The 22,972-nt window shown below is 40.6% G+C and overlaps 1 protein-coding gene across 3 annotated transcripts in view; it reads left to right on the forward strand.

The window, feature by feature from the left end:
* The window catches only part of LOC114642632 (centromere protein C-like), a 266,767-nt gene extending 252,425 nt beyond the window's left edge, over positions 1-14,342 (forward strand). For all 3 annotated transcript variants that reach the window (XM_051928078.1, XM_051928079.1, XM_051928080.1), the window contains 2 exons: positions 6,842-6,932; positions 13,863-14,342. In XM_051928078.1, coding sequence (XP_051784038.1) covers positions 6,842-6,932; positions 13,863-13,930 — 159 coding nt within the window. In that variant the 3' untranslated portion in view covers positions 13,931-14,342. The remainder of the gene's footprint in view (positions 1-6,841; positions 6,933-13,862) is intronic.
* The last annotated feature ends 8,630 nt before the right edge of the window (positions 14,343-22,972 follow it).

Raw genomic sequence — 22,972 nt, forward strand, 5'->3', positions numbered from 1 at the left:
GGAGAGCTCCTTTGACCACATGTTGTCTGTTCACAGCAAAATCTTCCACATGCAAGCACCACACCTCAAATCAACTCCAGGCCTTTTATCTGCTTAATTGATAATAACATAACGACGGACTTGCCCACACCTGCCCATTAAATAGCCTTTGAGTCAATTGTCCAATTACTTTTGAGCCTCTGAAATGAAAGGATTGTGTTAAAAACATGCTTTAGTTGCCTCACATTTATATGCAATCGTTTTGTTCACCCCACTGAATTAAAGTTGAAAGTCTACGCTTCAAGTGCATCTGAGTTGTTTCATTTAAAATTCATTGTGGTAATGTACAGAACCAAAATTAGAAAAAAAGTTGTCTCTGTCCAAATATTTATGGACAGAGGTAGTGTTTCAGATACAGAGTGGCGCTAATCCCCACCTTCCACAGAAGTGCTTGACAGTGCTGTATGATATTTTTCCTAGTTTCTTCCACTCAACAGTTGTTTCAAACGCTGGGCTCTTTGATTGCTGGTCATGGATCATCAATGAACTTAAAAAGGTAAAATGCGTCCTGCCGTCAATCTGCCAGATTTTCATCACCCTTGCATTTAAAAAAGTGCTGCCACTGGGTTAATAACACTAATCCCTGTGCATCAGCACTGTATGGCAAATTATGGATGCAGATTAGTCATGTGCCCAGCAAAAAACTTCTTTCAAGACTGGGAGGACCTTTTCCTCCAATTAGAAAACATTGAGACACATAGTGAAATAATAAGAACAAAAGATTTATTACTGTTTACAGTGTATTTCTTTCTATTTGGTGGGAGAACATGCAAAGCATCTACAGAGATACAAGAGATAACAAAAAAGACCTTTCGACTTTGGCCAGAGCCACGACTTCTAATAGTGGAGCAAGAAAGTCCCATGCTAACCCATGTGGTATTTTTCTGTCTGTGTCTTTTTGTTGTTTGGAGCACAGTGGTTAGCATTTCATCCTCACAGCTCAGATCACATATTTTGGCACCTTAATTGGTCCTGCATAGTTGGCAAACTTTTCCGTAACTCTCAGGGACACTTAAAAAAACATTGCACCATTATAATCCACACAAAACAAGTTTACTACTTTCTTCCCCATTAACTTCAGTGCAGTTTAGCAGAGTTCAGTGAAGTTCACAAACATGTCTGTGATTTTCCCGAATTCAAGCCAAGGTAAATTCAAAGAGGTTTGCTTATCACTACATTGCACATTTACTGATATGAGAACTATATGAATTTAAATTTATAGATAAAACTACTACTGCCACTGACTGCTGAGAGTACAGTACTATAACAAGAACTAGTGAAACCATTAAATTCACTAGAACTAATTATAAAATGAGGGAAATCCTTGCTTTTCCCCCCTCACCTCATGATGTAGATGTACACTCAGTCACTTAATAAGACTTGAAAGTGTCACATAATTTGTAATTATCAGCACTCATGCAAACAGTTGAAACACAATGCCATACAAATGGAAATTTCAGTTGTCAAAGACCAACTCACAGATGAACGTTTCTGTATCAATAATGATAAAATTACAACAATTCTGAAGAGAGCCCACAGATGAACGTTGCTATGTGAATAATCAACTAATTCCAACAATTTTGAAGAAAGCGCATCAGGACCTTCGGAAGTTGGTATAATGCAGACCTGAAAGATACTCTGAAACTGGAACAACTCAGTCAGGATACAGTCAACAGCTGCAAGCAAATTAACGACACTGCTCTACCAGGATATTTAAAGCTGTGGTGTTTTAAGTTTGGGTTGCTACCACGACTCTATCGCCAGTTACAGTACCTTGTGCAAGGTAACACTATTGCATGCCAAGCAACTGGAGAGACTGGTGAACTGGTGAACTCACAAGTGAGTTGCTTCTACCTTGGCAAGAAGGAAGAAGTGGACTCCAGTTGTAGCTGTACTGGATTATAAATCTGCCCTCCAGCACCGAGATAAAGCAGGCCACATCAAACATGGTCCAAGAGGCTTTGGCCTGGAAACAAAAACTTCTACCTGGCAGAAGACAACCCCAAATGAACATCTGACCATGGTAATAGAGGAGGTGTGTCGACAGGAAGAAGCAGCCAGGTGGTCCAAAGCCATAGGTGTCGCAAGACATGGCCTCTGGATGAGGTGGGAGGGTGTTCAGGAGAGTAAACTCACATGGAGCAGACTGGAGCATGAAGTTAAATAGGCTAAGTTTTATCATCAAGGCCACATTTGATATCCTGCCCTCTCCCATAAACTTAAATCTCTGACTGGCAGAGAATCCAACTTGTCCTCTGTGTAGAGCTCCAGAAACCCTTAAGCACATCTTGGTCAGATGCAAGACCAGCCTAATACAAGGTAGATACGCCTGATGACATAATTAAGTGTTAAAGCTATTGGCAACTGAACTTGAGTGCAAGTGAGTAACCATCAACGCCATACCTCTTAACAACTAGATAGTGCCCTGTTAACCTCCATCCTTTATCCAGGAAGGGGGAAAACTGAAGACAAACCTCACAAGTCAGGACCACTGAATGCATTCAAAGAATGGGAAATGCAAGTGGACCTAAATCGGAGACTTATTTTCCCATCAGAGATTGCAACAAGCACACTGTGACCAGACTAATCCTCTAATCAATCTCCAGCAAACATGCCTACATCATTGAGCTAACTGTTCCTTGGGAGGATGTGGTCGACGAAGTTCTTAAACATAAGAAGTTTTACTGTATTCCAACCTAGCAGCCAAAGCAGAGGATGGAAGTTGAAAGTATGCCCAGTAGAAGTGGAGTGCAAGGGATCTGTAGCCAGTTTGACAGCAAAGTTCTTCAAAAAAATAGGTGTCAGAAGGTAGGAACACAGGAAAGCAATCAAAGAGCTGGATAACACCACTGAAAGGAGCAGGCACTGGCTGTGACTGAAAAGGAAAGATGCTGTTTGGACTGCCAAGGTGACCAGCTGACCATGAGACATAACCCAGATTCGATCAGCCTGTGGTGGGCCTGCCTTAGCGAAGGGTGTCTTGTGATAAAAGGCCAAAACACCCAATGATGCTGATGTGCACAACTGACAATGTGTCCTCTTGGTGGCAACGTCAAGTAGTGGCCATCTCCAAACAACTCCCTCAGAAGACGATTGTGGTGTAGAAACATTAGGGATTGTAACATCCAGTCTCTTTATTTTTTTATCTGTATTACAAATGAGAATGTTTCTAAAACATTATACCCTAAGTTCTTGTCAATAAGCCGCGGCTTATCTAAGGAAAAAAGTTGTGAAAATGAAAAAATAGAATATCGGCTTATACATAAGTCCGGCTTATACATCCATCGCGGGGGTTGCGTTCCAGAAGCCACCCGCGAAATAAGAATATCCGCGAAGTAGAAACCATATGTTTATATGGTTTATTTTATATTGTCATGCTTGGGTCAAGATTTGCGCAGAAACACAGGAGGTTGTAGAGAGACAGGAACGTTTATTCAAACACTGCAAACAAACATTTGTCTCTTTTTCAAAAGTTTAAAACTGTGCTCCATGACAAGACAGAGATGACAGTTCCGTCTCACAATTAAAAGAATGCAAACATATCTTCCTCTTCAAAGGAGTGAAGCAAACTAATCAATATGTCTGTTGGCTTTTAAGTATGCGAAGCACCGCGGCACAAAGCTGTTGAAGGCGGCAGCTCACACCCCCTCCGTCAGGAGCAGACAAAGAGAGAGAGAGGGAAGTTTGTTTTTCAGTCAAAAATCAATACGTGCCTTCGAGCTTTTAAGTATGCGAAGCACTGTGCAGCATGTCTTTTCAGGAATCAGCTTTACAAAAGATAGCAACGTGAAGATAATCTTTCAGCATTTTTAGACGAGCGTCCGTATCGTCTAGGTGTGCAAACAGCCCCCCCTGCTCAATCCCCATACGTCAGGATCACAGATAGTCAGCGCAAGAGAGAGAGAACAGTAAGCCGGGTAGCTTCTCAGCCATCTGCCAATAGCGTCCCTTGTATGAAATCAACTGGGCAAACCAACTGAGGAAGCATGTACCAGAAATTAAAAGACCCATTGTCCGCAGAAATCCGCGATATATATTTAAATATGCTTACATATAAAATCACAATTTAAATGACCGCTACGCGCTCGTGTTGACTCGGCGACGCCCAGAGCAGAAAGAACGCGCTCCGGCCGCTCCAACCGCGCCATGCGGGGAGTGAGAGAGACGGCAATATCTCACACTCTCTCCCCCCCTTAAAGAAATTAAATGGGCGCGAGTGAGACCACTGACCTCCCTCCCTTCTATTAGTTATAGGTTATAGTACGTTCGGCTTATCCATGAGTCCGGCTTATCTATGATACGATTTATTTTAAAAATTCGTATGATTTTTGGTCTCCGGCTAATACATGAGTCCGGCTTATAGACAAGAACTTAGGGTATATTGAAAATACAATGCAACAAAATGTGCCATCTAAAGCAGTAACTGGAAGCACAATAAAAGCATGGCCTCTCACTAACAAGGCAAATACAAGTCCCACAAGAAACAAAATTGGATGCAAAATGGTTGGTAATATCTACCACATAGATCAAAAGAAAATACTCTGTGTAATAGGAATATTTGTCTCCATAGTTGGTTACCATAATAAAGCATTCACACTACATGTAGCTATAGCTGTAGCAGTGTAACAATTGGATAGTGAGAATTAACCTGTGAAAACACCTGTTGTTGTCTTGTGTGTGCGTGACTATGAATGTATGTAACAGATTTATTACAAAATCAGTATTGCAAGGTTGTCATATCACAAATACCTATTAGGTGGCAGCATAGTATGTTTTGAAATTTTTAGTGTAAACCAGATGAACTCCTACCTTATCTCTGCCTTAGCTGCCTCAGCTACAGATTAGCTCTACAAGTTCACCTCATGACATAGCTCAGCACTCACATTGTGCCTCAAGATATGCTTACATGATTATTCTAGTGATGGGAACTCCGGCTCTTTTCAAAGCTTTGGCTCTTTTGGATCGGCTCCCTTTAAAGAGCCGGCTCTTATGGCTCCCGAATGGCTCTTCGTTTAGTATCACGTGGATGCTTATATTTTAGCCTAATTAAGCAATTATGAATGGTTTGTGTATAGCCTAAACAATTTCTTATTCATTGTTTTCAGACATTACATATTTTTATGCGATTTTTCATTACAATAAATACACAGTTACTATTGTTTAACATTTTAATAAAAGCTTTAAATGAACAACTTAACAGAAAAACACAGCAAACAAATTAAATAAAGGCCAAACTCAACAACAACAACAACACAACACTATGACTCTTTGAATAAAAGTTTTTAGGCCAGGTTGGCATTCAGAAATGCCAGATGCCTCAGCTTAGATGGGCTGATGCGATTTCTCCTCTCTGTGATTATTTGACCTGTTTTTGAAAAGACTCTTTCTGAGGGGACCGATGTAGCGACAATGCAAAGTCTTCCTACCATTACCTTAACCAGGCATGGGTAGACTGCAGCCTTGGCCTCCCACCAGCTTCAGATCTTTGGATGAGGGGCTCCTCAAGATAGGACCTCAACTCCAGCATAGCATCAGCTGTGGGATTTCTCCTTGCAGTGTCTCCTGTTGCTCTTTTGTCAAAGAACCTCCACACAGCAGAAGCTTGTGGTTCCTGTGAACACGCCCCTGCTCCAATTTCTTCCTCTTGGCCCTCTGATGATGGAGCAGACAGGCTGCTGGGGTTGCATCTTGCTGCTGCTGCACTTATTCTTTGAAATGCCTCATCCACAGCTCTTTTGTCATTAAATGCCACCTTTTTTCCAGAGCAGTGGTTTCTGAAAGCACAGTGTTGTACTCCATCCTCAGATATATAGTTATGGAATAATTGTTTGGGACAAAGTTTTTCTGCTAGGGAGAACATACATGGGGTTTAAGGCCTGTACAAAAGTTGTAAATCCTCTGTCCTCCACAATGGAAAATGGTTAAAAGTCGCCAGCTATCATTGTAGCCAGCTCCTCATCGACACTTATTTGTTTGTTTGGCGTCATTTGTTTTGGAATAAATGTGCTTATTTTGGTTTGAACTGAAGACCGTGTTAAACCTGCAGTTTTCAGGGTCAGTGGATGGCAGGAGAGAGGGCACGCTCTCCTTCAGTTGCACGGATGGGTGGGTGGTTCTTATATGTCTGTGCAGGTTTGTTGTTGACCCTGCTCTAACTGATATTTTCATATTACAAATTCTGCACTTAGCTTTGCAGTCTCCAATATCACTGAAATGCAGCCAGATGCTGCTTATTTTTCGACTTTCACTCATTTCTTCACTCTTCTTTTTTTCTTCACGATGTGCTTGCATTTAAATCTGGCTCCTCGTCTGTCGCAGCGACAGGTACACAGAGTGACACAGTTGCTCTGTGTACCTGGCCTGTACCAACACTCGCTGTCTTCAGAGCATCTGCCCCCCTTTCTTCTTTCACATAATGGTATGATCCTAGTCCGATGTGTTGTTCGTGAACTAGCCGGCATTATGAGCCAATGTTCTGTGCGCCCATATAAGTAAAGTCCCGCCCCTGCCGAATGGATTTTCAGCAGAGCTGAGCTGGAGCGGCTGAAGCTTCGGCTCTGCTCGACGGGCATCGGCTCCTCTCGTTCGCTTCAAAGCATCGGCTCTTAGAGCCGGCTCGTTCGCGAACGACACATCACTAGATTATTCAATACCTCAAAAGTCACATTCTTAAACTTTTGGTATTTTTGGCACTGTGTCACTGCAGTACATCCAAATATTTCTTTTGTGTTACTTGGTATTTCATTTTATGGTACCTGAAAATGTATCTTTAATGCTTAACTTATTTTACTGATTTTTTCAGGTATTCACTATTCTGCTTGGTGATATTCATGTACAGATGGGTAAACAAGAGTTCCCTTTATCAGCAGGTGATATTTTTTATGTTCCCAAAGGTGAGTATTTTTGACTTTCTGAGGCTTCTAAGTTTTTGAAGTGATATTGTAATCTACAAAATTGGGGAAAAAATTATTTGTGCCTTTTTTTAGTCAGTAAATGGAGTAAGAACATTATTTTTGGAATTCTACAAGTATTATTTACTATCTTTTTTTTTTAGTAATTTGTAGAAGGCCACTAGTATATCAAGAGAGGATGTGCAGCATTGTTTATAATGGCCATCATTTTTGTCTTCATGCTCTCCTCTGCTAATTACCTCCAGCAGGTCGAGGGCATGGTCCCATAACTGAACCAGCCTTTTTAATTCGCTTGTTGATATGACACTTGAAGTGATGTTTTACTGGCCCAACAAACCACAGTGTAGAAAATCACAATGGCCAAATACAGAGTTGTAGAATGTCACTATCCACATTAAAGGAATGCAGTGTTTTAAGAAAAAAAGTTTGCTCTGCCCTTTATTTAATTCCTCTGTATTATGAGACCAGTCCATCCTGTCATTGATGTCGAACCCTAAGTACTTGTGGCAATGCATTATTTCTACGTTCACTCCCTGAAGAGTTACCAGGCAAAGCGGTAGGTTTTGTGGAAGATCGCCCGGACACAGACAGACAGACACCGATGGTTCAAGCACCAACACACGTTTATTCATATTTTACTATATTACAAGTGCCACGCACAACCCAGTGCCCCAGCACCAATCACCCTTAGTCCAGGCCTCTTTTCCTCTCTTCCTGACCGCCTCCACTCCTCTCTACCGAGTTCTGTCCTCTTCCACCCGAATCCAGCCGTCGAATGGAGGGAAGTGGCCCCTTTTATGCTCACCTGGACGTGCTCCAGGTGCCTCCCTATGAACTTCCGCCAAGTGCCGGCTGAGCACCTGGAAGCACTCCGGGTGTCCCTGGTATTCCTTCCGCCAGCACCTCCGGATGTGGCGGAAGTGCTGACAGCCAGGGTTCTTCAGGCATCTGGGCGGCCCCTGGCGGTGACCACGGGCCTCTATAGGGTTGAGCTTCCATGCTCTGTTCCCATGGTCCCCATACCAACCAGGGTGGCTGCCCCCTCATGGTCCAGAGGAGGTGTAATCCCTCTTCCAGTCCTTCAGGGCGTCCTGACTGGGTACTGCCACTAGCCACAGTATTCTTGTGTAAATCACTAAGCACTCTTAGCAGTGCACCACATCCAATACATACATTTCATGTGTGTTCTGTGTCTACAACGATCTGTGTAAATATAAAATGACAAGAAATGCCAGGCAAGAAATGCTGAGCACATGATTAAAACAGAAAATTTTATTATATGTTGTAGTAATGACAACATAATTTTAACGTGAAGTATAGGATGTGTGAAGACTGAAGCTCAAATATCAAATAAACACTTTCACAAAAGGTATAACAAAATAAGTATGCTTTTATTCAAGAATAAAACCAAAGAAAAACAAGTTGCTCGGTTGACGTGTTGCTGAACCCCAACTATCAGTCGGTACAAAGTAAAAGACATTCGCACACCTGTGTGTTTGAGCATTTCATTTTCAACCAGGGGCGGCATGGTGGCGTAGTGGTAGCGCTGCTGCCTTGCAGTTAGAAGACCCGGGTTCACCTGCCCAGGATTGGTTCCCTGCCTTTTGCCCTGTGTTGGCTGGGATTGGCTCCAGCAGACCCCCGTGACCCTGTGTTCGGATTCAGCGGGTTGGAAAATGGATGGATGGATTTTCAACCAGTTCTTACAGTGGTAACACTGTTCTGTCACAGATCTACACTGATGTCGCAGTGGAAAAGGTACCGCTTAGCAATCTCAGGGGTAGCAGGTTCAAATCTTGCGTCATCCTTGCATTTAGCACTTTGAGTAGAGATCTACTATAATAATTATTTCATAATTAAAACATATATTTGATGTGAGTTTAAATTTATGGTACTTGTAAAAGTTGCGCTTAGGGATAAAAGCAGACACACAAACTCGGCTCAGTCATTTCTTTGTGGTGTCTTGTAGAGCAAACAAATACTGCAATGTCTATGGTGGATGTTAACTTTTCTTCACACGCAGACATTCACATCAAAATATCATTTGAATGATTTTTTTTTATTCAGTTTTATTCTTGGATTCTTGAATAAAACTGAATTTGAACAATTACAAAAACTTGTAATCCTGAAAAGTTTTCTTTTTTGGATTGGGATATGTTGGGGTTACAGTTGTGGAGAGAGTTTTATGGCAGACCGAGAGAGCTTTAATCTTAATATGGGTTCTTTGACATTTTCTGACCTAAATCATATTGGCTAGTGGAAAATGTGATATTTTGTATCCAGGGTAATTAAATTTATAACTTTATGCCACAATCAATAAAAGTTTTAAATAACTTGTACTATTTAATGTCCATAAATGAGAGTTTTGTGGTATCTAGTGTCATAGGTCAAGGGAAGGACAGGACTCAAAAAAAAAAAAAAAAAAAAAATGTTGGGGTCCATGCCAGGCCACCCTGTTTATTTGCAAAGCAAAAAAGAATTGAAAATAACATAGGTGAAAGCGCACAGGGTTAACAAACAATAGGCTCTGGAGATCGGTCCAGTCATAGGTTCAGATTCCCGTAACGCGGTTAACTCATCTCTTGAATGTGACGCCACCTTTTGGGAGCACCTCACCAAAGGAGTGTGGTCATTTGCCCTCATTAGACGTCTTCTCCAAGCAGTGGGGGATGAGAGAGATATGAGAGTTAGCGATCGTCCCCCTGGTGTGTTGGAGTGGTATTGCTTACCTCATATGAGCCCAGAAATTGACCCTTAGACGTGCATGTGTGACCATTCTATGATCTGCTTCTCACAACTGAAAGCACCGTGGCTGATGTTAGCTGACTTGCTGGCCAACCATAAGCGTTACCTGGTACGTAACCACCCATACAATCAGATTGTGGTTCAGACTACGAATGCCGTGAATGTAATTACCCCGATCTACATGCTGTGAAATAAACGAACCACACGCCGTGACGCAATGTTAGGGGCTTCGCCTCCAGCGCCGAGGTTCGATTCCCGTAAGCGAGTGCAGTGAGTGTGTACGCCTGATGAGCCAAGAATTAGGGTGAAACACGTGTCGCGTACTCTTTGCATTATTTGACAGTAAACTATCTTCAACCATTCTATGATCTGCTTCTCACAACTGAAGGCACCGTGGCGTGTGTGTGTGTGTGTGTGTGTGTGTGTGTGTGTGTGTGTGTGTATATATATATATATATATATATATATATATATATACACACACACAGTGGTGTGAAAAACTATTTGCCCCCTTCCTGATTTCTTATTCTTTTGCATGTTTGTCACACAAAATGTTTCTGATCATCAAACACATTTAACTATTAGTCAAATATAACACAAGTAAACACAAAATGCAGTTTTTAAATGATGGTTTTTATTATTTAGGGAGAAAAAAAATCCAAACCTGTGTGAAAAAGTAATTGCCCCCTTGTTAAAAAATAACCTAACTGTGGTGTATCACACCCGAGTTCAATTTCCGTAGCCACCCCCAGGCCTGATTACTGCCACACCTGTTTCAATCAAGAAATCACTTAAATAGGAGCTGCCTGACACAGAGAAGTAGACCAAAAGCACCTCAAAAGCTAGACATCATGCCAAGATCCAAAGAAATTCAGGAACAAATGAGAACGAAAGTAATTGAGATCTATCAGTCTGGTAAAGGTTATAAAGCCATTTCTAAAGCTTTGGGACTCAGCGAACCACAGTGAGAGAGCCATTATCCACAAATGGCAAAAAACATGGAACAGTGTGAACCTTCCCAGGAGTGGCCGGCCGACCAAAATTACCCCAAGAGCGCAGAGACGACTCATCCGAGAGGTCACAAAAGACCCCAGGACAACGTCTAAAGAACTGCAGGCCTCACTTGCCTCAATTAAGGTCAGTGTTCACGACTCCACCATAAGAAAGAGACTGGGCAAAAACGGCCTGCATGGCAGATTTCCAAGACGCAAACCACTGTTAAGCAAAAAGAACATTAGGGCTCGTCTCAATTTTGCTAAGAAACATCTCAATGATTGCCAAGACTTTTGGGAAAATACCTTGTGGACTGATGAGACAAAAGTTGAACTTTTTGGAAGGCAAATGTCCCGTTACATCTGGCGTAAAAGGAACACAGCATTTCAGAAAAAGAACATCATACCAACAGTAAAGTATGGTGGTGGTAGTGTGATGGTCTGGGGTTGTTTTGCTGCTTCAGGACCTGGAAGGCTTGCTGTGATAGATGGAACCATGAATTCTACTGTCTACCAAAAAATCCTGAAGGAGAATGTCCGTCCATCTGTTCGTCAACTCAAGCTGAAGCGATCTTGGGTGCTGCAACAGGACAATGGCCCAAAACACACCAGCAAATCCACCTCTGAATGGCTGAAGAAAAACAAAATGAAGACTTTGGAGTGGCCTAGTCAAAGTCCTGACCTGAATCCAATTGAGATGCTATGGCATGACCTTAAAAGGCGGTTCATGCTAGAAAACCCTCAAATAAAGCTGAATTACAAACAATTTTGCAAAGATGAGTGGGGCCAAAATTCCTCCAGAGCGCTGTGAAAGACTCATTGCAAGTTATCGCAAACGCTTGATTGCAGTTATTGCTGCTAAGGGTGGCCCAACCAGTTATTAGGTTCAGGGGGCAATTACTTTTTCACACAGGGCCATGTAGGTTTGGATTTTTTTTTTCTCCCTAAATAATAAAAACCACCATTTACAAACTGCATGTTTGTGTTTACTTGTGTTTATATTTGACTAATGGTTAAATGTGTTTGATGATCAGAAACATTTTGTGTGACAAACATGCAAAAGAATAAGAAATCAGGAAGGGGGGCAAATAGTTTTTCACACCACTATATAGTGTGTGTGTGTGTATATATATATATATATATATATATATATATATGTAGATGTGTAAATTTGTATATGTAGATATGTGTATATGTAGATGTGTATATATATATATATATATATGTATATATGTATATATATGTTTACATAACCTCTTTAACACACTACTTCTCCGCTGCGAAGCGTGGGTATTTTGCTAGTGTGTGTATAGATATATAGATATAGATATACAGTGATCCCTCGCTATATCGTGCTTCGCCTTTCGCGGCTTCACTCCATCGCGGATTTTATATGTAAGCATATTTAAATATATATTGCGGATTTCTGCGGACAATGGGTCTTTTAATTTCTGGTACATGCTTCCTCAGTTGGTTTGCCCAGTTGATTTCATACAAGGGACGCTATTGGCAGATGGCTGAGAAGCTACCCAGCTTACTTTTCTCTCTCTCTTGCGCTGACTTTCTCTGATCCTGACGTAGGGGGATTGAGCAGGGGGGCTGTTTGCACACCTAGACGATACGGACGCTCGTCTAAAAATGCTGAAAGATTATCTTCACGTTGCTATCTTTTGTGCAGCTGCTTCCTGAAACGACATGCTGCACGGTGCTTCGCATACTTAAAAGCATAAGACATGCTGTCAACATTTTTGCATAACTTATTGATTTATATAGCAGAAATTTTCCAAGCAGATTTGCCTTTTTAAAATTTACCTTAACTGTCTTGCACAGCTGTCCTTTAGGCCTTTTATCATTACAAGTGTCTTAGATGGAGCATGTTTTAGGCTGTTGAAATAATATTTCGGGAATTTTTTCAGTTTAGTTTTGGACAAGAGGCTAGCACAGACAAACCAAATGATTAGAGCATTTAGTTTGCCAGAACCATTGTAAGTCAGTTTTAACCTAACTCTTCCTTCAGGAAGTATCAACTTTTTCAGAGATTTTCTGTGCGTCAGCTAAGAAGTCATATATGTATGGCAGAGTACTTCAAAATCCAGGTTGGAGAGCAATGGTCAGACAGAAGCAATTGATAGCTCTGATGATTGGCCACGTAATTATACTGGTACCATTTGGAGCCCTAGGTGGGGTTGACTAATGTTACCCCTCCCTTGTCTATAGCAAGTAGACATTATTAGACTTCAACAACTGTGGGTGTTGAGGGTTGCCCACCTCAGTGTATGGAACACATGCCCCTTGAAGAGCACAAAAGGTGCACATTTTGTGCATATACTGTGGGCTTTAAGGAGTTTGTGCACTTCTACTTTCATAAACGGCACCCACTCTGTATCATCAGTGTTCGATGACTCCATCTCTCTCTCTCTCGAGTGTGTACCCCTTAACTTTAATAAGTGGCACCCCTCAAGTGACAGTACCCTAGGCAACTGCCTATGTTGCATAGTTTATTGGCCAGCCCTGACCAGTACCAAACGTTTTCTCCCCTGTAGTTAAAATACTACAATATCCAGTTATAGACCTAAGGTGTAATCTAAGGTGTTTTGACAGATTGAAATATGTCACAACATTCCAAAGTAAAAAAAAAACACACAATATTGCTGAACCAGTACTTGCAAATATACTTAATGTACATGAGTTTTTTTAATTATTCTCTTTTAATAAAGTCAACTGCTCATTTTAATGAAATACCCATTTTATGCCCAGCATATGCTTTAAAAAGCAAATCCATTCATAACAGCTCTACTGATATTTATATACATTATAACAGATATACACCTCCCTGAAAGTAGGTCTATATTTTTGCCTTGTTTGTTTCCCCATCTGCACTTTTTTATTCAAGAAGTTACTGATGTTTTGATAGGATAAAACACCAAACTGATTTAATGCAACAGTATATTGTGAAGCAAATGTAATACATCCAGCGCAATACACAGTAAAGTAAATGGTTTAAATTAACATTTCCCAAAAGCTAAGCTTGACTATATATTGTAATTGTTTGGTAATGCAGTATCAGTTCTTTTTCTTGTTATATTACTTCCAAAAGGTAATAGTTTAAAAGATAAGAATGGGAAATTAAATTCTGTAAACAAACTTACTCTTCTATTTTTTGGTTTCATTTCAGGAAGAGTGTACAGCTTACGGAACATGCGCTGTGAACCTGCAGTAGTTTCTTACACTGTTATAAAATAAAAATGTTATATTGTGTTAAACAGTAAAAATAATAATTCTGATCATTTGTTTTCTGTCATATTTTAATGATGTAGACTTTGACTTCCCACTATCTTTTTAATGGAGAAAAGAGTGTAAAAACATGGTTGGATTTTAGAAATGTTTTTATAGTGTAATTGTTAACTGTTGTCATCTTTGCTAATTCATAATTTTATTTCATTGTTAATTTTTGTACAGTTTTTGAGTGTTTTTTTTCTAAAGCAAATTAAAATATTTTACAGTTTACTATTTGTGAAAGTTTTTGACTGCTTATTGTAAGTATTTGTTTTTTTGGTTTTTGAACAATTTGTCAATAAGGTTTCCAATCCCTATGTAGAGCTTGTTAAAATTGTCATCATTGAAAACAAATTAAAATTTATTGGCAATAACTAAATGTTTCAGAGAGTCTTGTAATACAATGTCTACTTTCTTTACGAAATCATAAGATTAGTATAAAGAGCACAGAAGAAAAACTATTTTACCATCCTGGCCAATGTTTAAAAAAAAATGATGCATGATGAGCGCAGACTAGAGTCCCTTCCGTAACATTGCATATATGATTTCATTGTTCTAAACTGAATGAAAAAAGTCTCAATAAACATCTTTTGTTCATTGTAGGATATTCACCTCCTTTGGGCACTATGTGTAATTCAAATAATGATTCAATTTCAGTTTTTTCCAAAACTGACTTTACAGCTTCTCATTTACATGTTACTGTGTTTTAATAAAAGGCTTCATCCCATTCACGAATATTGATGAGTTACCTTAGAGTGGCAAAATGCATAGAAATATTCATGGGTTTTGCAGCATGCTGTTATACAGTATATTGTACTGAAAGGCGAGACAATACCGCCCCTAAAGTTATTTGGGCTTAACACTATAAAGTGGACTGCGGTTGGCTGACACCCTGCCCAGGGATTTGTTCCTGCCTTGCGCCCTGTGTTTGCTGGGATTGGCTCCAGCAGACCCTCATGACCCTGTGTTAGGATATAACGGGTTGAATAATGGAAGAATGGATGGACTATAAAGTGGATCATTAAATGCCACACCAAGTCTAACTTGAGGCTTAAAGGCAAGAAGGTAAACAGCTTTTACTAAGTATATGAAAAGCATATAATGTACTTGGATCATGATTTTACTTTGTCATTTACGTAACATGTTTTAGAAAATAAGATTGGCACTAAATTTTACCAATCACAGTAACTCTATACATTTGATGTTACAGAAAGCTATCAGCTACACACTGGTCTGAATACACACCAGAATAACTAAAAAAAAAAGAAAACTTCTGAGTCACAATAAGGTGTTATGCAAATGTTTTACTGTTGGTATAAGGGACCCCAAGTAATGTTTCTTGACACACATCTGCTGAATGATTTGTTGGCTGAAAGTACTCCACTTTAGTTTGTCAGGAATCCCAAGTAGTATGCTGCATCCAGGTCTGCCACCTTAACTGGTAACTGCAGAACAGAACTACCACCTGAATAGTTCGAGTTTCCACAGCAGTTGGTCTCTACAGGTCCCTACGGCGCCCTGCCCTTAGACGAATGCCACTATGTCCTGGATCCTCCTGTCTTCAACAAGCTCCTTTGGCCACTCAATCTCATCTGCTCCCCTGGTCAGAAGAGTTGATCACAGCCATGACACAGAACTTCAGCAGCTCTTGAACTTGCTTTTTTTTAGTTACTCAATAGTGCTGATACTGCCCATTTGGCCATATGTCTCTCCCATGGACACCTGTCCAACAAGCTATCAGTTCTCTCTGAACTTAACAACAACTAACTTCTACCCAAGCAGCACCCAAACCTGTTCCCTCTTATTCCTCGTATCTCCAGCTGGTGCCCCCTAAGTACCATGCTTAAACAGTAATACTTGCTTAAAACACACAAGCATGTATCTCTCCCTAGCATAATCTAAACTACTGTGTTGTGCCTAAAATAAATCCACCTTAATAAATCAAAGTGTCTGTATATTTGTCCAATAGCTGTGTCTCCCATCATTTCAACAGATGGCACATCACAAACTTTTGTAGTAACACATTTTATTGCTACAACTGTTTGTGATTCTCCATTTGTTGGCGTGACAAATGAAATGCATTTTATTATTACATGAACTACAAAACACAGTACAATAATAGGTGCACTGCAAATGTTAACAGAGATTTACGTTGATTACCTAGACTTCTGCCTGCCTTAGATGGGTAGCACAGCTACCACAGTGTGTGTCATGGTTGTAAAATTACTTGTGAAATGAGTTTTAGCCGAATTTTCGCAAAACTGTATTTTTAAGGAAACTCGGCTGTTTTGCTCGTCCTGTGGTATTACATTTTTGCAGTGTTATTTTAAATATCTTACATTGTGAGGCTCAGACTGCCGGATAATGATAGTGGCAGCATGGTGCGTGTGTTGGTCAAACATGCAGATAGGAATTACTTTGTGTACACTTGACAGTAACTGATAAGAACAGATGACATTATATGTTTTGTCAATGCAAAGCCTTACATTTATTAAAAGTCCAGTGCTCATGTACACCTGCTTATCTTTACGAAGTGCAATGGAGCCAAGCCAGGTTAAAACTGAAACGATTGTGAGGGATCAACCTGCTTCCCTGCCTGGATAGATCCTGCTCTCTTACCTGGCCAGCAGGTCATATAAAAGGAAGGTCAGCAGGGGATGCAGTGATATTCCCCTTCCACACCAGAACATGATTACAGAAAGACAGTGCAGTAGCAGTTACACCAGGGTTGGCGTCCCAGCAACGAATGAGGGGGACACACTGGTTAGGCATGGGCATCTGGAAGGACAGGACAGTGGGTCATGAGCTGGCTGCACAACAAATGTACGGCACTTACTGATCAGCTCCGGCATGCTGCCAAATTGCACTGGGAAGCGACTATAGCCGGTTGTGGTGTTCAATAAATGTACGTAGAATATACTCTGCTCCAGCGTGCTGGCAAATCGCACTGAGAAGCAATAGCCAGTTGCAGCGTTGAATGAATCTACATTGCCGAATATACTTAGCTCCAGCGTGCTGGCAAATTGCACTAGGAACCAAGTTTAGCCAGTTGCGGGTTCAATGAATGTATGTTGCCAAATATACTCAGCTCCGGCGTGCTCGCAAATTGCACTGGGAACTGACTTTAGCCGGTTGCGGCGTTCAACGAATGTACGTTGCCAAATATACTTGGCACTGGCGTGCTGGCAAATTGCTTTGGGAACCGACTATAGCTGGTTCTGGTGGTTTAAGGGTTAAAATGTCTCTAGTTAAGGCATAATTTTTGGTGAGCTTTCTTCAGAACAGGCCACATGCCTGTCTCAATATGGCTGCTGAGCTGTGCTCTTCATTGTGGTGTCCTTTTCTTGGAAATGGTGTGAGAGATGCTCCTTCATGATGATGGTATCAGAGAGATAGGGAGGGGTAAAGCAACCAAATTTATAGATTCTCTGTCCAAACCCTACAGCCAATAGGGTGTCATGGTACTTAATGGCTTCTGATTTAAAACCAAACAGGCAACTTTAGACCAATATAATTCTGGTGTGACACAATGGTTTCACACCTGCCTTCAATACCATTTGGTAAGCTGATGCTTCCCAGCTGGGTAATTTGGCTTTCCTCTGGGGGTTCATTGAGAGTCCTGGTTTTAGGTACTCCCAAACCCCCCCGATCCCATCATAAAATTACAGTCCTAAACTCAAGTCCTAAAGGAGTGGGAGGGGGGGTCCTGAGGAGGATCAAATCATTGCTGTTCTGACAAATGATATAACAATAATACAGTATTACATTGCTTTGCCTAAGTTACAAATAAAGACATACAAAATATTTATCAACTTAGATGCAAAATTTCATACCACAACACCTCTGAAAGTTAGGCTTGCTGTAAATAAAAGAAGTGGTTTTGAAGCAAGGACTGTGTCTGTAGTAGTTATGTTTGGGGTTTTGGGGCTTGGTGCACTCCCTGCAGGCCGCACACATGTTTTTGTTTAGAATCTGATCGAAAGATAATGATGGAGGGTCAGTGTTACTAACTTTTAATGTTTCCTGTCAGTAGACATTTAGTCCAGTTCTCTTTTGATGAGACAGTTGTAATTTTAGACATTTAACAAATTGGAATCATCTTAATACAGGTTTAATGTTCTGGGGAGGTGCAGTCTATCCTGGCAGAACTGGACACAAAGCGAGAATCATCTTCATGTGGGGCAGCAGACCCTTGCCGAGCACACGCCCACCATTAAGGGTTACATTGAGGGTTGACACTTAACGTAAACCACATGTGTTTAGTATAAAATCAGAATATCAGACATTGAGAGAGAATGTGCAAACTGGACCCAGACGGTGACTGAGGGGGGCTTTCAAACTGAGGATCATGGGATTGTGAGTGCTAGCCACTGCACCACCATCCTGCTAACTGAATAATCCTTGAGACTGCAAGTTTGCTGTTCCGGACTCAATGTGTGATCCTGAGTGAAAATCTCAAATTGCCAGTGCTTTGAATATAAAGAAACAGACATGGGAGCAACTCTCGAGTGATTATTAAGCAAATGGAAAAGTCTCTTGTTTGAAAACTGTTCTGCACAGTTAGATATGGAGGTGTAGGAAAATTGGGCTTGTGCCTCCCAATGCCTACTGAGGTTAAAAAAATATATAAAAACGTGAAAGCTGTGGAATTCACAATAAATCAGGATGAACTTTGGTTCAACTTTGTGCTTCATTTCGAAGTTTTGTTTCCCTCGTCTCGAGCTGCCTAACAGAAAAACAAGGCGGCTTCAACACCCCCTCGCGGATTCATCTCAGTCAGATACAGTGGAAAAAAGATGATGCCGTTCAAAAATAATCCTCCTCTTAAAATCTGCTCCCCAAGGGAGCAGACATGCAATAAAGCAGAAAGACATCACTTTTTTATTTAATCTATAGGAGATTTTATATAACGAGGCAGCAGTTGTAGAGGTAATGCAACAAAAGCTAAAAAATCATTTACTCTCCAATGTCACCCACAGCTTGCACCACCTTTTGCTGTCTTAACGTTTGATGCCACCGCGAGGATCTAATTGTGACGCTTCCCAGAGGACACAAAGTTCCAAAAGATGAAAGCGATCATCTTTGGCTGTCTGCAATTTTATGTCATAGCTGAAATATCTTCATTTTCTCTCCTCTAGCAGTACCCTTTCATCAGCCTCTGCTTCGGCAAGCAGTAATTCTTCCTGACTCGTCCAATGTTTGTTTTTTTTTTTTTTTTTTTTGACAAGTTAGAATGTATTGAAACCAGTGAGCCTACATTTAATAATTAACCCGTTCCTCCCTTACTTTGACTGACAGTCATTTGGTAGGGGTGTCACCGCTTGCTTCCATGACTGACTTGCATTCCCTTTGCTTACTTAACATGAATCTGAAGAGCTAACGCGCTTGGAATCTGTAGTGAGTGGGGGTCCTCATTACTGCATGGCAGTGGTAAGTAACTTATCTGTGCTGGTAGTTTGTGGGTTTGTGTGCACTTCAACATCATCTGTAAGTCTGATTATACTGTGATGTGATAGCTAGACTTGTAGCTATTTTAGATGTGTATTATTCTCTTAATTGTATTTTATACCGCCTGTGAGTAGTAATTCAAGACGTTTTAACTTTGGACCTCCAGAGCTCCACAATTCAGGAGCTCCGCTGAACAGCCAGTTGGATTGCATGTTTATGCCACATGATTGTTCTTCTAGTAATGTTGAATTACGGTTAGGGTTTAAGGGTAAGTAGACTTTATTATGCCAGAAGGATTTATTTTGGCATTGTTACACAGATGAAATAATCAAAGACACAACAGCTGACACCTAGTGTTATAAGTACACACACTTAAGATTAGTATGATCACCTTTAACCGTACACAATAATTCAGAATTGAGCAACAACAACATTTATTTATATAGCACATTTTCATACAAATAATGTAGCTCAAAGTGCTTTACATGATAAAGAAAGAGAAAAAAGACAAAATTAAATAAGAATTAAAATTAGGGAACACTAATTAACATAGAATAAAAGTAAGGTCAGATGGCAAGGGAGGACAGAAAAAAAAAAAAAACTCCAGAGGGCTGGTGAAAAAAATAAAATCTGCAGGGGTTCCAGGCCATGAGACCACCCAGCCCCCTCTAGGCATTCTACCTAACATAAATGACCTCAATCAGTCCTCATTGTATTCAGGGTTCACATGGAAGAATTTGATGATGACGGTCATGCAGACGCCAGGCCTTTAATCCATCAATGGAGGGACATCATGGTGCTTTGATTAGATGGTGGTGGTGGCGCAGATCGCCACCACAGAAAACTGGAAAAAGAACAGAAGAGAAAGTTGGGGTTAGTATGGATTTTGGAGCCACCATGAATAATAATGATAATTAATTGAATATACAGAGCATCAGGATTTAACTAAGATGAAGTTATGAGAAAGCCATGTTAAAGTAATGTGTTTTCAGCAGTGTTTTAAAGTGCTCCACTGTATTAGCCTGGTGAATTTCTATCCATCCATCCATTTTTCAACCCGCTGAATCCGAACACAGGGTCACGGGGGTCTGCTGGAGCCAATCCCAGCCAACACAGGGCACAAGGCAGGAACCAATCCTGGGCAGGGTGCCAACCCACCGCAGGAAACACACCCACACACCAAGCACACACTAGGGCCAATTTAGAATCACCAATCCACCTAACCTGCATGTCTTTGGACTGTGGGAGGAAACCGGAGCGCCCGGAGAAAACCCACGCAGACACGGGAAGAACATGCAAACTCCACGCAGGGAGGACCCGGGAAGCAAACCCAGGTCTTCTAAATGCGAGGCAGCAGCACCACCGTGCTGCCAGTGAATTTCTATTGGTAAACTATTCCAGACTTTAGGTGCATAACAGCAGAAGGCCGCCTCACCACTTTTTTTTTAAGTTTAGCTCTTGGAATTCTAAGCAGACATTCATTTGAAGATCTATGGTTACAATTTGGAGTGTAAGGTGAGAAGCATTCCAAGATATAGTATGCAGTGAGATTATTTAAGGCTTTGTAAACCATAAGCAGTATTTTAAAGTCAATTCTAAATGACACAGGTAACCAGTGTAGTGACATCAAAACTGGAGAGATGTGCCCGGATTTTCTTTTCCTAGTTAAGGTTCTAGCAGCTGCATTCTGCACTAGTTGCAATCGATTTATGTCTTTTTTTGGTAGTCCTGAGAGGAGTGCATTGCAGTAATCTAGTCAACTGAAAATACAAGCTTGAACTAATTTCTCAGCATCTTGCAATGTTATAAGAGGTCTAACTTTTGTTATATTTCTTAAGTGAAAAAATGCTGTCCTAGTAATCTGATTAATATGTGATTTAAAATTCAGGTCAGAGTCAATAGTTACCCCTAAATTCTTTACCTCCATCTTGACTTTTAATCCTAATGGATCAAGTTTATTTCTAAAAACCTCATTATATACATTTTTGCCAATCACTATTGTAAGAGCCAATCATAGAAAGTTAAAGTTTTGAGTTAAACTCATATTAATGTTTGCTTTATTTGAATAGAATATAATTTCCTCCATAGTTATAGACAATAGTATAGTCTTTTCCCCCTATAAGTTAGTAAGAGATAGAACCTTCTTGCTATAACTGAGAAACAGTGTGATAATAAGCTCTAGTTTGTGTTTAGAACAGATCCCAGTAAACAGGGACTTGAAAGACCCATTTTCAAGTTAGAAATGGGATAAGCATGCAGTTTTCTGACTGCTTTGAAATGGTTCAGAAATAATAAGTGATAAGTAACGATTTAAGATGTAACAAGATTAAGCTTAGATCTACAGGTGCTGGTCATAAAATTAGAATATCATGACAAAGTTGATTTATTTCAGTAATTCCATTCAAAAACTGAAACTTGTATATTAGATTCATTCATTACACACAGACTGATGTATTTCAAATGTTTATTTCTTTTAATGTTGATGATTATAACTGACAACTAATGAAAGTCCCAAATTCAGTATCTCGGAAAATTAGAATATTGTGAAAAGGTTCAATATTGAAGACACCTGGTGCCACACTGTAATCAACTAATTAACTCAAAACACCTGCAAAAGCCTTTAAATGGTCTCTCAGTCTAGTTCTGTAGGCTACACAATCATGGGGAAGACTGCTGGCTTGACAGTTGTCCAAAAGACGCCCATTGACACTTTGCACAAGGAGGGTAAGACACAAAAGGTCATTGCTAAAGAGGCTGGCTGTTCACAGAGCTCTGTGTCCAAGCACATTAATAGAGAGGCGAAGGGAAGGACAAGATGTGGTAGAAAAAAGTGTACAAGCAATAGGGATAACCGCACCCTGGAGAGGATTGTGAAACAAAATCCATTCAAAAATGTGGGGGAGATTCATAAAAAGTGGACTGCAGCTGGAGTCATTGCTTCAAGAACCACCACGCACAGACGTATGCAAGACATGGGTTTCAGCTGTCGCATTCCTTGTGTCAAGCCACTCTTGAACAAGAGACAGCGTCAGAAGCGTCTTGCCTTTGGACTGCTGCTGAGTGGTCCAAAGTTATGTTCTCTGATGAAAAGTAAATTTTGCATTTCCTTTGGAAATCAAGATCCCAGAGTCTGGAGGAAGAGAGGAGAGGCACAGAATCCACGTTGCGTGAGGTCCAGTGTAAAGTTTCCACAGTCAGTGATGGTTTGGGGTGCCATAGAACATCTATGGGGTATTGTGAAGAGGAAGATGCAATACGCCAGACCCAACAATTCAGAAGAGCTGAAGGCCACTATCAGAGCAACATGGGCTCTCATAACACCTGAGCAGTGCCACAGACTGATCGACTCCATGCCACGCCGCATTGCTGCAGTAATCCAGGCCAAAGGAGCCCCAACTAAATATTGAGTGCTGTACATGCTCATACTTTTCATGTTCATACCTTTCAGTTGGCCAACATTTCTAAAAATCCTTTTTTTGCATTGGTCTTAATTGATATTCTAATTTTCCGAGATACTGAATTTGGGACTTTCATTAGTTGTCAGTTATAATCATCAACATT

This window comes from Erpetoichthys calabaricus, chromosome 5 (genome assembly GCF_900747795.2).
Source record: "Erpetoichthys calabaricus chromosome 5, fErpCal1.3, whole genome shotgun sequence".
Taxonomy (NCBI): Eukaryota; Metazoa; Chordata; class Cladistia; order Polypteriformes; family Polypteridae; genus Erpetoichthys; species Erpetoichthys calabaricus.